General features: G+C 43.8%; 1 protein-coding gene across 1 annotated transcript in view; it reads right to left on the bottom strand.

Annotated features, from left to right (window-relative positions):
* Positions 1-13,666, bottom strand: part of parpbp (PARP1 binding protein) — a 51,240-nt gene that overhangs the window by 13,581 nt on the left and 23,993 nt on the right. Inside the window, exon 7 of the mRNA XM_072552016.1 lies at positions 288-471. Within this exon, the coding sequence (XP_072408117.1) occupies positions 288-471 (184 nt within the window). The remainder of the gene's footprint in view (positions 1-287; positions 472-13,666) is intronic.

Genomic DNA, 13,666 nt, shown 5'->3' with positions numbered 1-13,666 from the left:
AAAAAAGTGATTTAAGAGGAGTAAAATGTTTCAGCCAGTAGTTGAGAAGTATCTGACAGATAATTTGAAAGTCAAAGAGAGACCTTCTGCACAGAAATGAGACCTGTTGCTAAGTGATTTTAAATCAGTAAGCTCATCCTTTGTTGCATAAATATTGAATACATTTATCCAAAAAGTCAGGCTGTGCTATTAATCCAGGGATTAACTAGAATCCCTGGGAGATATGTCATAATAAGGAAATTTGCCTGAAGCAACACAATGGGAGGTTGATCAGAAAGGGCTATTACCCGAGCAGGGCTGATGCCAGTCACCATTTCATCTGTGCACTCATGCTGATGGTTGACGACATTATTAATCCTCATCGTTAGATCTTCTGAGACCTCCTCAGTGGCCAGACAGAATGAACTCTTGCTGCTTTTACCCTTCAACAGCCGCCTTTTGATGCAGGATAGGATCTGACCAGCTGCAACACTAAAAAAAAAGACAGTTATCCTCTGGTTGTCCTATCACTAAGTTAGTGGCCAGTCTGCCTTCCATCAGAACTCCTCCAAAATGCTACTACCTATGTTCTAATATGCAACAAGTCCCAGTTAGCCATCATCTAGGCACTGACTAACCTGGATTGGCTACCAATTGATAAACATCTTGATTTCAAAATTCCAGTCCAGTTTTCAAACACCCTCGCTCCTCCCTATCGCTGTAATGCCAACCCTCTGCAATCACTGTTTCTCCAACTCTCCCCTCTTTGGCACCTCCCCTACAGGAAAAGGGCAACATGACTTGACTAATGTCTTGAAATCCCAGCAAAAGCTGCTGGCAATTTAGACTACATCTGGAATTTAAAAGAAAAAGCTTTGGTTCAATGGAGAGTGCAGGAGGGCATGCCAGGGGCAGCATCTGATATCGCATTTTGAGGTATGCCTATGTGTTGAAGCTACCAAACAGGACTACTTGTGAGCCAATAGCATAAGCAGCAAGGGATAGACAGAGCTAAGTGATTCCATAGGCCAGATTTGAGCTCTGCAGTCCTGCCACACTCCATCATGAATGGCAATGGACAAGTAAACAGCCAGTGTAAACTCGAGGCCCGTAAAAGCAGGACAAACCCTACTACCAATTACTGCCTCTTCAGCTTATGCTCTGTCAGCAAAACTGATGAAAGGATCACTTATTCAACAATAACCAACTGACAAATACACTTTCTACATACTGTGAGAAAGAGAGAATAAAAGGGGGAAAGCTCTCGGTAAAATGCAGGTGTTAACTGAATCGACTCTGAATTGGAGATTGATGGGTTGTTGATACCCAAGAGCATAGAAAGCTGGAGCCAAGTTTGATGGATGGAGTTTGGATACAGATCAACCATGACCTCACCTGAACATCAGGACAGGCCAGAGGGGCTGAACGGCCTTCCACGCTCTAAAAGCTTTCTGAATTCAGTTAATTTTATTCTGATTTCTATCATTGCATTTCTAAAGTAATGCAAATACACTGAAATTACTCTGCAATTGGCAACACAGCAGACAGACCGAGAAAGAGACACACACCCAGGGACAGAGTGAGAGCGACACACACGAGGAGACAAAAACCAGGCGACAAATAGAAAGTGAATCTATGGAACCATTCTATAATGTTAGACAGAGCTCCTTATCCAGTGAATGCTGATCAGGTTCAACATGGCAATAACCAATTCAAAGCTTTTTTTTAAAAGTCCTGTCTCATCACCAGAAAATCAGTCTGATGATAAGAATTTAACAGTTGTCCATTGTCGGATTTGTTGATTTAGGAATATCTGCTACCCGTTAGCCAGTTTTGATCTTCAGACCCACACCAACATGACCAGCCTGTGAATAGGCCTCCTCTGGGTAACATACAATAACTCTGAACACTTCAATTTCAACAGCCAACACAATTAACTGAGAATTTTGTCTTTCAGATAGGTCATCTCTCAATCTAAACTCCAGAGGATGGAACTTACTGATTCCAAGCAAGATCTACTCATGCCAAGAATAAACTTGGTCAAGAGATTATCTGATCAAAATCACATGGCCATGGTGGATCTTGCTGTGCCTCCTACACTGATCGAAGCTCATTGGAATGCACAGGGGGTTTGAAAGACACTACACAAACATAAAAGTCATAAATGCAAAGGAATTATCTAAATGACAGGAAAATGCACACACTGACTTGCTCACTGCAATTTACACTAATGCAGAGAAAACTTTGATAAAATAACGATACTTAAAAAACAAAATTAAAAAATGGATGTTTGCAGGATTAAAATTTTGTTGCTTTACATGTAGGGGACTGTGAAAGTGGTGCTTGGTTTTGGGAAAGGACATGATGTTACAACCTGGTAGAGCTCAACCCTGACCTCATAACAGTGAAGCTATTTGAGCAATTCCAAATTGTATAATAATTGACAGTTTATAAAAAAACTGAATGCAAGGTGCACTCGGATTCTGCAGCTGTCCCTCAGCTTTACTAGGAATTCAGGGTACTGTCACAGTTCTGATCATTTAAAGAGAAATGCAAATAGAACCAGAGTTGCCAAGCAAAACAGTAATGTGGAAGATGGGCTCAGCTATTCCTCTTTACCAGCTGCTTGTATTGGACTCCTGGCACAAGCCATTAGAGTCACTTGCAAAGATACTGCTTTGAAAAAGAGTCACATTCATATAGCACCTTTCACATCTCAAATTGTGACAAAGTACAGCCAATAAAGTATAGTCATAATACACAACCCAATTTGCACACCGCAAACTCCCACAAACAACTAGTTAACAATGGCCATTACTTTAGTAGTAACTTCAGAGGGATAACTATTGACCAGGACTCCAGGGAGAATGTCCCTCCTATGCTTGTGTCATTGGTCTCCTATATCTACCTGAAGGATGTCACCTGACAAAGGAGCAGCACTCCAAAAGCTTGTGATACCAAGTAAACTTGGACTGGAATGGACAAACTCAAGTCACATGACACCAGGTTATAGTCCAACACCAGCACCTCCACGTCTAACAATAAACTCAAAACGTGGAGTCAGAGATGTACAGCATGGAAACAGACGCTTTGGTCTAACCCATCCATACCAACCAGATATCTTAAATTAATCTAGTCCCATCTGCTAGCACTTGGCACATATCCCTCTAAACCCTTCCTAATCATTTAGCCTCTAGATGTCTTTTAAATGTTGCAATTGTACCAGCCTCCACCATCTCCTCTGGCAGCTCATTCCATACATGCACCACTCTGTGTGAAAAAGTTGCCCCTTAGTCCCTTTTAAATCTTTCCCCTCTCACCCAAAACCTATGCCCTCTAGTTCTGGACTCCCCCCACCCCTGGGGAAAAGAAAAAAAGACTTGTCTATTTACCCTACCCATGCCCTTTATTTTATAAACCTCTGGAAGGTCACACCTCAGCCTCACCTGATAATCATTTCAGACCTTAACTTTGTTAATCAGAGATCAGTTGTTGATAATAATTCTTCTGTCACCATTCACACTTCTTTTAGCCCCATCTTTTTTATTTATCCCATTTCTGCTTCACATCTTGGTTGTTCAACTTTTTTAACCCTCAGCCCTATTACAGATGCTGCCAGGAAACTGGCAAGGGTCGAATACGATCAGTGCTTGCAGCCTGTCTCACCTCTGACTGCCTCTACATGCTTCCAGCTATTCAGCAGTGGTAGGCACATCACCCTGCATCACATCCACTGGTATGCTGTCCTATCCCTTCATGGTAACATGGCACAATGGACATGAATGAAGCAAAGCAGTATCAGAGATTGTCTGCACCTGTGTCTGATGCCTACATGATGGAAAATGGGGAGCCTTCAGAAATGAGATAATGAGAATCCAGAGAAAGTATATTCCTGTCAGGGTGAAAGGAAAGGCTGGTAGGTATAGGGAATGCTGGATGACTAAAGAAATTTAGGGCTTGGTTAAGAAAAAGGAGGAAGCACATGTCAGATATAGACAGGATAGATCGAGTGAATCCTTAGAAGAGTATAAAGGCAGTAGGAGTACACTGAAGAGGGAAATCAGGAGGGCAAAAAGGGGACATGAGATAGCTTTGGCAAATAGAATTAAGGAGAATTCAAAGGGTTTTTAACAAATGCATTAAGTACAAAAGGGTAACTAGGGAGAGGATAGGGTCCCTCAAAAGATCAGCAAGGTGGCCTTTGTGTGGAGCAACAGAAAATGGGGGAGATACTAAACGAGTATTTTGCATCAGTATTGACTGTGGAAAAGGACATGGAAGATATAGAATGTGGGGAAATAGATGGTGACATCTTGAAAAATATCCATATTACAGAGGAAGTGTTGGATGTCTTGAAATGCAGAAAGGTGGATAAATCCTCCAGGACTTGATCAGGTGTACCCTAGAACTCTGTGGGAAGCTAGGGAGTGATTGCTGGGATACTTGTATCATCCATAGTCACAGGTGAGGTGCCAGAAGACAGGAGGTTGGTTAACGTGATGATGCTGCAGCTGTACAGGACATTGGTTCAGCCACTGTTGGAATATTGCGTGCAATTCTGGTCTCCTTCCTATCGGTTCAGAAAAAAGATTTACAAGGATGTTGCCAGGGTTGGAGGACTTGAGCTATGTGGAGAGGCTGAACAGGTTGGGGCTGTTTTCCCTGGAGCATCGGAGACTGAGGGGTGACTTTAGAGGTTTACAAAATTATGAGGGGCATGGATAGGATAAATAGACAAAGTCTTTTCCCTGGGGTGGGGGAATCCAGAACTAGAGGGCATAGGTTTAAGGTGAGAGGGGAAAAGATATAAAAAGGGATCGAAGGGGCAACTTTTTCATGCAGAGGGTGGTAGGTGTATGGAATGAGCTGCCAGAGGAAGTGGTGGAGGCTGGTACAATTGCAACATTTAAGAGGCATTTGGATGGGTGTATGAATAGAAAGGTTTTGGAGGGATATGGGCCAGGTGCTGGCAGGTGGGACTAGGTTGGGTTAGGATATCTGGTCGTTATGGAAATGTTGGACCGAAGGGTCTGTTTCCATGCTGTACATCTCTATGACTCTGACTAGTCGGTGAGATAGCTCCCCCAATTTTGCTCTCGCTCCCCCAAATAGTGAAAAAGGAGTTGACGGAACTGAATATGCCACTGTTGTTTCCAGTGCCTGTGTCAATACCAGAGTCCATCTGGTTTAATTCTGTAGTTTAGGCTTCATAAATATTAAACACAACCTAGTGGTTTGTGAACCACATTTAAAGGGAGAGTAAGAATCCACAGCACGAGTCTGGAATCACACAGAGGTGTACAGTCATAGAGGTGTACAGCACGGAAACAGACCATTCGGTCTAAAGCGTCCATACCAACCAGTTATTCTAACCCAATCTAGTCCCACCTGCCAACACCCGGCCCACATCCCTCCAAACCCTTCCTATTCATATACCCATCCAAATGCCTCTTAAAATGTTGCAATTGTACCAGCCTCCACCACTTCCTCTGGCAGCTCATTCCATACACGTACCACCCTCTGTGAAAAAGTACGCTTTTGCCCAAAACATCGATTTTCCTGCTCCTCGGATGCTGCCTGACCTCCTGTGCTTTTCCAGCACCACTCTAATCTAGACTCTGGTTTCCAGCATCTGCAGTCCTCACTTTTGCCTAGATCCTGTTGTAATCTGGAGGTGACCTTCTTTGCTATCCACCACACCTCCAATTTTGGTCTCATCTGCAAATGTACTAACTATACCTCTAATGCTCACATCCAAATCATTTATGTAAATGATAACAAGTAGTGGACCTAGCAGTGATCCTTGTGGCACTCCACCAGTCACAGGCTTCCAGTCTGAAAAACAACCCTCCACCACCAACCTGTCTTCTATCTTTGAGCAAGTTCTGCATCCAAATGGCTAGTTTAGATTATATTAGATTACTTACAGTGTGGAAACAGGCCCTTCAGCCCAACAAGTCCACACCGCCCAGCCGAAGCGCAACCCACCCATACCCCTACCTAACACTACGGGTAATTTAGCATGGCCAATTCACCTGACCTGCACATCTTTGGATTGTGGGAGGAAACCGGAGCACCCGGAGGAAACCCACGCAGACACAGGGAGAACGTGCAAACTCCACACAGTCAGTCGCCTGAGGCAGGAATTTAACCCAGGTCTCTGGCGCTGTGAGGCAGCAGTGCTAACCACTGTGCCACCGTGCCGCCCACAGTTCTCCCTGTATTCCATGAGATCTAACCTTGCTAACCAATCTCCCATGGGGAACCTTGTCACACACCTTACTGAAGTCCATGTCGATCACATCTACCGCTATGCCCTCATCAATCCTGTTACTTCTTCAAAAACCTCAAATCAAGTTTGTGAGACATGATTTCCCACGCACAAAGCCATGTTGACTATCCCTAATAAGTCCTTGCCTTTCCAAATACATATACATATACATCCTGTCCCTCAGGATTCCCTTCAACAACTTGCCCACCACCAGTGTCAAGCTCACTGGTCAATAGTTCCCTGGCTTGTCTTTACCACCCTTAAACAGTGGCACCATGTTTGCCAACCTCCAGTCTTCCGGCACCTCACCTGTGACTATCGATGATACAAATATCTCAGCAAGAGGCCCAGCAATCACTTCTCTAGCTTCCCAGAGTGTTCTCGGATACACCTGATCAGGTCCTGGGGATTTATCCACCTTTATGCATTTCAAGGCATGCAGCACTTCCTCCTATTTTGCAAGGTGTCAGCACCTATTTCCCTACATTCTATATCTTCCAAGTCCTTTTCCACAGTCAATACAGATTAAGAATACTCATTTAGTATCTCCCCCATTTTCTGCGGTTCCACACAAAGGCCGCCTTGTTGATCTTTGAGGGACCCTATTCTCTCCCTAGTTACCCTTTTGTCCTTAATATATTTGTAAAAACCCTTTGGATTCTCCTTAATTCTATTTGCCAAAGCTATCTCATGTCCCCTCTATGCCCTCCTGATTTCCCTCTTAAGTATACTCCTACTGCCTTTATACTCTAAGGATTCACTCGATCTATCCTGTCTATACCTGACATATGCTTCCATCTTTTTCTTAACCAAACCCTCAATTTCTTTAGTCATCCAGCATTCCCTATACATACCAGCCTTTCCTTTCACCCTGACAGGAATATACTTTCTCTGGATTCTCGTTATCTCATTTCTGAAGGCTTCCCATTTTCCAGCTGTCCCTTTACCTGCGAACATCTGCCTCCAATCAGCTTTTGAATGTTCTTGCCTAATACTGTCAATATTAGCCTTTCTCCAATTTAGAGCATCAATTTTTAGATCTGGTCGATCTTATTCCATCATTATTTTTAAATCTAATAGAATTATGGTCGCTGGCCCCAAAGTGCTCCCCCACTGACACCTCAGTCACCTGAGCTGCTTTATTTCCCAAGAGTAGGTCAAGTTTTACACCTTCTCTAGTAGGTACATCTACATACTGAATCAGAAAATTGTCTTGTACATACTTAAATTCCTCTCCATCTAAACCCTTAACACTATTGCAATCCAAGTCGATGTTTGGAAAGTTAAAATCCCCTACCATAACCACCCTATTATTCTTACAGATAGCTGAGATCTCCTTACAAGTTTGCTTCTCAATTTCCCTCCGATTATTAGGGTTCTATAATACAATCCCAATAAGATGATCATCCTTTCTTATTTCTCAGTTCTACCCAAATAACTTCCCAGGATGTATTTCCAGGAATATCCTCCCTCAGCACAGCTGTAATGCTATCCCTTATCAAAAAGGCCACTTCCCCTCCTCTCTTGCCTCCCTTTCCATCCTTCCTGTAGCATTTGTATTCTGGAACACTAAGCTGCCAGTCCTGCCCATCCCTGAGCAATGTTTCTGTAATTGATAGGCTCTCAGTCCCATATTTCTCATCATGCCCAGAGTTCAACTGCCTTCCCCGTTAGGCCCCTTGCAGTTTAATTTATTAGTCCTACCTTGCCCCTGCCTGTTTGACTCTCTTCTGTTCTCAACTGCACCAGTCTCAGATTGACCTCTCTCATCACTATCTCCCTGGGTCCCACCCCCCCACCTTACTAATTTAAACCTCCCAAGCAGCTCTCAAATCTCCCAGCCTGTATATTAGCCCCCTTCAAGCAACAACCAGACATAGCCACACTCAGAATCGTACCTGATATCACCATCGCTATCCCTAAGCGAAAGCGAGGACTGCAGATGCTGGAGATCAGAGTCAAGATTAGAAAGGTGCTGGAGAAGCACAGCTCAGGCAGCATCAGAGGAGTAGGAAAACTGACGTTTTGGGCTGGAACCCTTCATCAGGGTTCCTACCTGAAATGTGGATTTCCCTGCTCCTCAGATGCTGCCTGACCTGCTGTGCTTTTCCAGCACTCTAATCACGATACCTGGGTCTGGCAGGACAAACCTAGCAGAAGCGGTGGCACAGTGATATACACAGTCAGGAGGAAGTTGACCTGGCAGTCCTCAACATTGTCTCAAGATCCCACAAAGACACTACAACCTGTCAGTTTCCCTCAAAGTCACTCATGGTCCGGATTTGGAAATATACCATCAATCGTTGAGTCAAACTTCTGTCACCCCTTACCGAACTGTGCTGTGGGGCTGTCCATGCCACAAGATTTGGAATGGTTCAAGAAGGTGGTTCATCAACACCCTCAAAGGGCAATTACGGATGGATAATAAGTGTTGGCCCAGACAGATGTCTGAACCCCAAGAACAAAGTAAAAGGAAAATCAGGGTGCAGATTGAATGTGCTGCTATGTTGCTTCCTTATGCCCTATCTCAGCCTAAAGGACACCATTATCCTGCCCTTTGGTATGATGGGGCAAGCCGATGGTGATGCTATGGGCCTCCTGTTTCCTATATCATTTACCTTTCCCTATACCAACTTTCTCCTTCCAATTTCCTCCTGCCAGGTTTCCTCAAGAATTGCTGCCTTCTACAACAGCCCACTTATCAGGGCAGTTAGCAGGAGTACTGATATAAAAAGAGAAAATAAAGTTTCTATCATGCAAGAGGGTGGTGTGGATTGGTTGGTAAGTGGATTCTGATTGGCTGTGGTGTTGCCCAGGATATTGGCTAAATCAGCATTGATCGCCCACCCCCAACTGGCCTGGAGAAAGGGTTAATAAGTCACATTCTTGAACCACTGCCATGGAAACTGCTCAGAGAGTTAATTACATGCGAGTCAAGTGCCTGGTCCTTTAAATAACACTGATGCAGGTCTCTGCTCATTGTTTGCCAAGGGAGCAATGAGCAGGTTAACCAAATGTTCATTGACCAAACCCAGAACTTGGCGTCACACCAGGCAACTGGAAGCGGTCAGGATGGCATCCATTCAAGGTCCTATGGCACACAACAGGAGCACACGTCTTTCCTATCCAGCAATGCTGCTTGGACTGACAATGCCATACAAACTGGTTGCAATTGCATACCCAACTATTTGGCCCTTCAGAGACTTTGCCCGAGCTACTGAACAGTTCTATCGTGGTGTGTGTATTCTTTTACTTTTGTAAAGTCAGGTTTCCAGCATCCACAGCATTCCACTACTCACTGAGCGGTTCTGTCTTTCCTCCCATGTGTCAGCTCCTTTGTTCCAACAGGCGACCCACCCCTATCTAGACCCTCACACGGAGGGAGCTGGGGCCCAAAGAGTGTGAAGCTCACAGCCAGATCTGTAGCAGTCCTGGCAGAACACAGTCCAAAGTGCAGCTGCAACAGCTGCCAAATCCTCCCTAGAGCTTGGTCAGCTGGACGTACTCAAATCTTCGAATGTAAATTGAAAGAAAGAGGCAACGGAACAGAATTACATAATCTAGTCTCTTTAAAGAGCCTAACTTACTGTCACTCAGATTTGTTTCCATTATTTCCCCGTGAGCTGTCTGTGTACTGTGACCATGACACAGCTAACTGATTAAGCACATGGTCATTTATGAATATTAGGGAATAAAGGGAACTGGATTAAACTGAACAGCTGTGCAGTGCTCATTCCCAGAATGAGACACAACTTGATGTTCCAGTCAATGCAAAGTCAGCATTTTTCACTTTGGCAATTCAATGTATAAAATCTGACGAGTTTCACTAAGTTTCCTTCTTCTTCATTCGTGCAGTTCAAGTTTATTTCTGATTAAGTCTTGCTTTGAACGGTTTATGTTTTTTAACAACATCTATTGTGTTTCAGTGAAAAATCACAGAAGTTTACCAATGCCCTGCCATTGCACTTGTGTTAGCTCTTTGAAAGAGATGCTGAGTTTAATAGAGATAAAAGTTACCTTTTTCCCTGAATTGAGAATAATTAGAGCTTTCAGCTTTAAAATGTCAAGACAAAAATCAAAAATTGATGCTCTTATCTTGTACAAGTTGCTGCAATAATCAAATCAGTCACACTGTAAAGAATCATATTTTTCTTCCTGATTTGGCTCCCTGTATTAGTTTGTAGGCCTGAATTTCATTAGGATAAAAGTACATGGAGGAACAGGATGGATATATGTGTGAGACAGAGAGAGACAGAGAGAGAGACAGAGACAGAGACAGAGACAGAGAGAGAGAGAGAGACAGAGAGAGAGAGAGAGAGAGAGAGAGAGAGAGAGAGAGAGAGAGACAGTCGAGGTGAAAGGTCTGTCTTGTTACTGTAGGATTTTGTTGCACTTACTCAATTACTGTAAAATAAAGAGTTCTTCTTCCCAACACCCTTCATTCCCATACACTCCCCATTCCAGCTCATCAGCCCCACCAATTAGGAGAAAGTGAGGATTTCAGATGCTGGAGATCAGAGTCGAAAGTGTGGTGCTGGAAAAGCACAGCTGGTCAGGCAACATTGGAGGAGCAGGAGGATTGATGTTCTGGGCGAAAGCCCTTCATCAGGAATGAGCTTTAGCCCGAAACGGCAATTCTCCTGCTCTCAGATGCTGCCTGACTTGCTGTACTTTACCAGCACCATATTCTCGACTCCCCACTCATAGCCATAGGCCCTCATACCTACCATTGCTTTGCATACTTCTCATGACCCTTTATAGCTTTCATGTCAACTCATGACATGAACCCTCACTCATCACCCTTTGTTCCTTTTACCAACTTCCTCCATGAGCAGACCTTGGGATCTATGCTGAGATTAATCAAGGTCAAGTTTCAACCATGCCTTGATTCAGTTATTACTGAAGAAAAACGCTTGGATTAAACAAAAAAATCATGACATTGCCTTAAATGGCTTCCTGCCACATCTTTTAATCTTGAACAATTCCACAGGACCTGAAGAGGTGATGACCTAGTGCTTATAATGCTAGACTATTAATCCAGAAACCCTGGCAATATTCTGGGGGCCTGGGCTCAAATCAGAATTCAATAAATATCTGGAATTAAGAGTCTAATGATGACCATGAATCCATTGCGGATTGTTGGGGGGGGAAAAAAAATCCATCTGGTTCACTAATGCCCTTTAGGGAAGGAAACTGCCATCCTTACCTGGTCTGGCTAACATGTGACCAGACCAACAGCAATGTGATTGACACTTAGTGCAATGAAGGAAAAGTAGTGACACCCTAGCTAGTGACACCCATATCCTGCAAATGAATAAAAGAAAAGGTTGACATAGTTATCCCATTCTGGAGTTGGGGGTCCTGAGGTGATTAAACATTCTGATGCTGGAGCCCCACGATACACTGGAGGAGCTTGAATGGGACACTGTTTTTCACACACACCTTCCTCTGTTTGCTCTTGGCCTCTGTCTGAGCCCAGAGATGTTCACAAGGTTGGCACCTTCGAGATCTATCTTCTCCAGTTCAGGTAGTTTTGGGTGAGACATTCTAGTTTGTCGGGGAAAAATAACTGCAGTTTCTCAAAGCTTTAAGGATGTCCTCAAAGCATGCACTTGCAAGGTAAACCTCCTGGGGTTAGACCATGGTGCAAAAGGGGCTTACCATCTCCAGAGCCTCCACATCCTTCCTATAACGTGACAACCATAACTGCACACAATGCCTAAAAGTAGCCTAACTAAAGTTTTATCAAGCTGTATCAATGCCCTGACCAATAAAGTCAAACAGTGTGGTGCTGGAAAAGCACAGACAGTCAGGCAACATCCGAGGAGCACGAGAGTCTGCCTGACCTGCTGTGCTTTTCCAGCGCCACACACTTCAACTCTGATCTCCAGCCCTCATTTTCTCTTCCCTGAAGAATGAATGCAAGCATGCCATATGCCTTCTTTACCACCTTAACCATTTGTGTTGCAACTTTCAGGGAGCTATGGACACAAGTCCCAAGATCCCTCTGTATATCAATGTTCTAAGATTCCTGCCTTTCATTGTATACTTTCCTCTTGCATTTGACCTCCCAAAACACAACACCTCCTCCTTGTGTGGAATAAAGTCCATCTGCCAATTCTCCACCTAACTTTCAGCTGATCTATACCTTGCTGCATTCTTTGACAACCCTCCTCACCATCCATAATTCAACCAATTTTTATGTAGTCTGAAAGCTTACAAGTCAGACCAACTACATTTTCATCCAAATCATTTCTACATAACAAAACAGCAGAGGTCCCAGCATTTCTTTTTGCAGAATGCCACTGGTCACTGACTTCCAGTCAGAAAGTCCCCCATCACCTTCCTCCACCTCAAAAAATTAGCTTGGCTATAGGCAGTCATTAAGTCCAACTTACCATGAATCCCATGTACTTAACCTTCCAGACCAGCCTATCATGAGGGACCTGGTCAAACATTTCAGTCAAGTCCACGTAGCCAACATCCACTGCCCTATCCCCAAATCATCTTCATCAAACACTCAACCAAATCTGAGAGACAATAACGTGCAGATGCCAGTGTTGGACTGGGGTGGACAAAGTCAAAAGTCAACTCATGACAGAGTGCTCCGAAAGCTTGGGATTTTAATTAAATCTGTTGGACTTTAACCTGGTGGCGAGTGACTTTTGACATTGAGAGACAAGACCTTCACCTGCACAGCCATACTGACTATCCTTACTAAGTCCATTCTTTTCTAAACGACAAAAAGTCCTGTCCCTATGAATCTTCTCCAATAATTTCCCTACCACTGATGTATGGCCCGTTTGCACTATAATTTCCTGGATTATCCCTGTTGCCCATGTTAAACAAAGGAACAACATTGACTATTCCAGTTATTCTGGGCCTCACCTGTGGCTAATAAAGGACACAAAGATCCTGGTCACAACAGCAGCAATCTTCTCCCTTGCCTCCCTCAGTATCTTGGATTAGAGTGATGCTGGAAAAGCATAGCAGTTCAGGCAGCATCCGAGGAGCAGGAAAAAAAAAATGATGTTTCAGGCAAAAGCCCTTCATCAGGAATAGAGGCAGAGTGCATGCAGGGTGGAGAGAGCTCAGTATCTTAGAGATAGACCCCATCAGACCCTGGGGACTGAACTTCCTTAAAATGTTTTTCAAGGCACCCAACACCTCCTCATATTGAAAATGCCCTAGAATATAAACATAACCCTCTCTATTCAGTCCATCATACATGTCCTCTGCTTTGAGGAATACAGATGTGAATTACTCATGAAGGATCTCCTCCATTTCCTCTGGCTCCACACACAAATTCCCTCCTTTGTCCTTTCCCTAGTTACCCTCTTGCTCCTAATACATGAATAAAATGCCTAGGGATTCTCCTTAAATCCTACTTGTCAAGGATATTCATCTTTCTAAAAG

This window comes from Chiloscyllium punctatum, chromosome 32 (assembly GCF_047496795.1).
Source record: "Chiloscyllium punctatum isolate Juve2018m chromosome 32, sChiPun1.3, whole genome shotgun sequence".
NCBI classification, from domain to species: Eukaryota; Metazoa; Chordata; class Chondrichthyes; order Orectolobiformes; family Hemiscylliidae; genus Chiloscyllium; species Chiloscyllium punctatum.
This window is presented reverse-complemented; position numbering and strand designations above follow the sequence as displayed.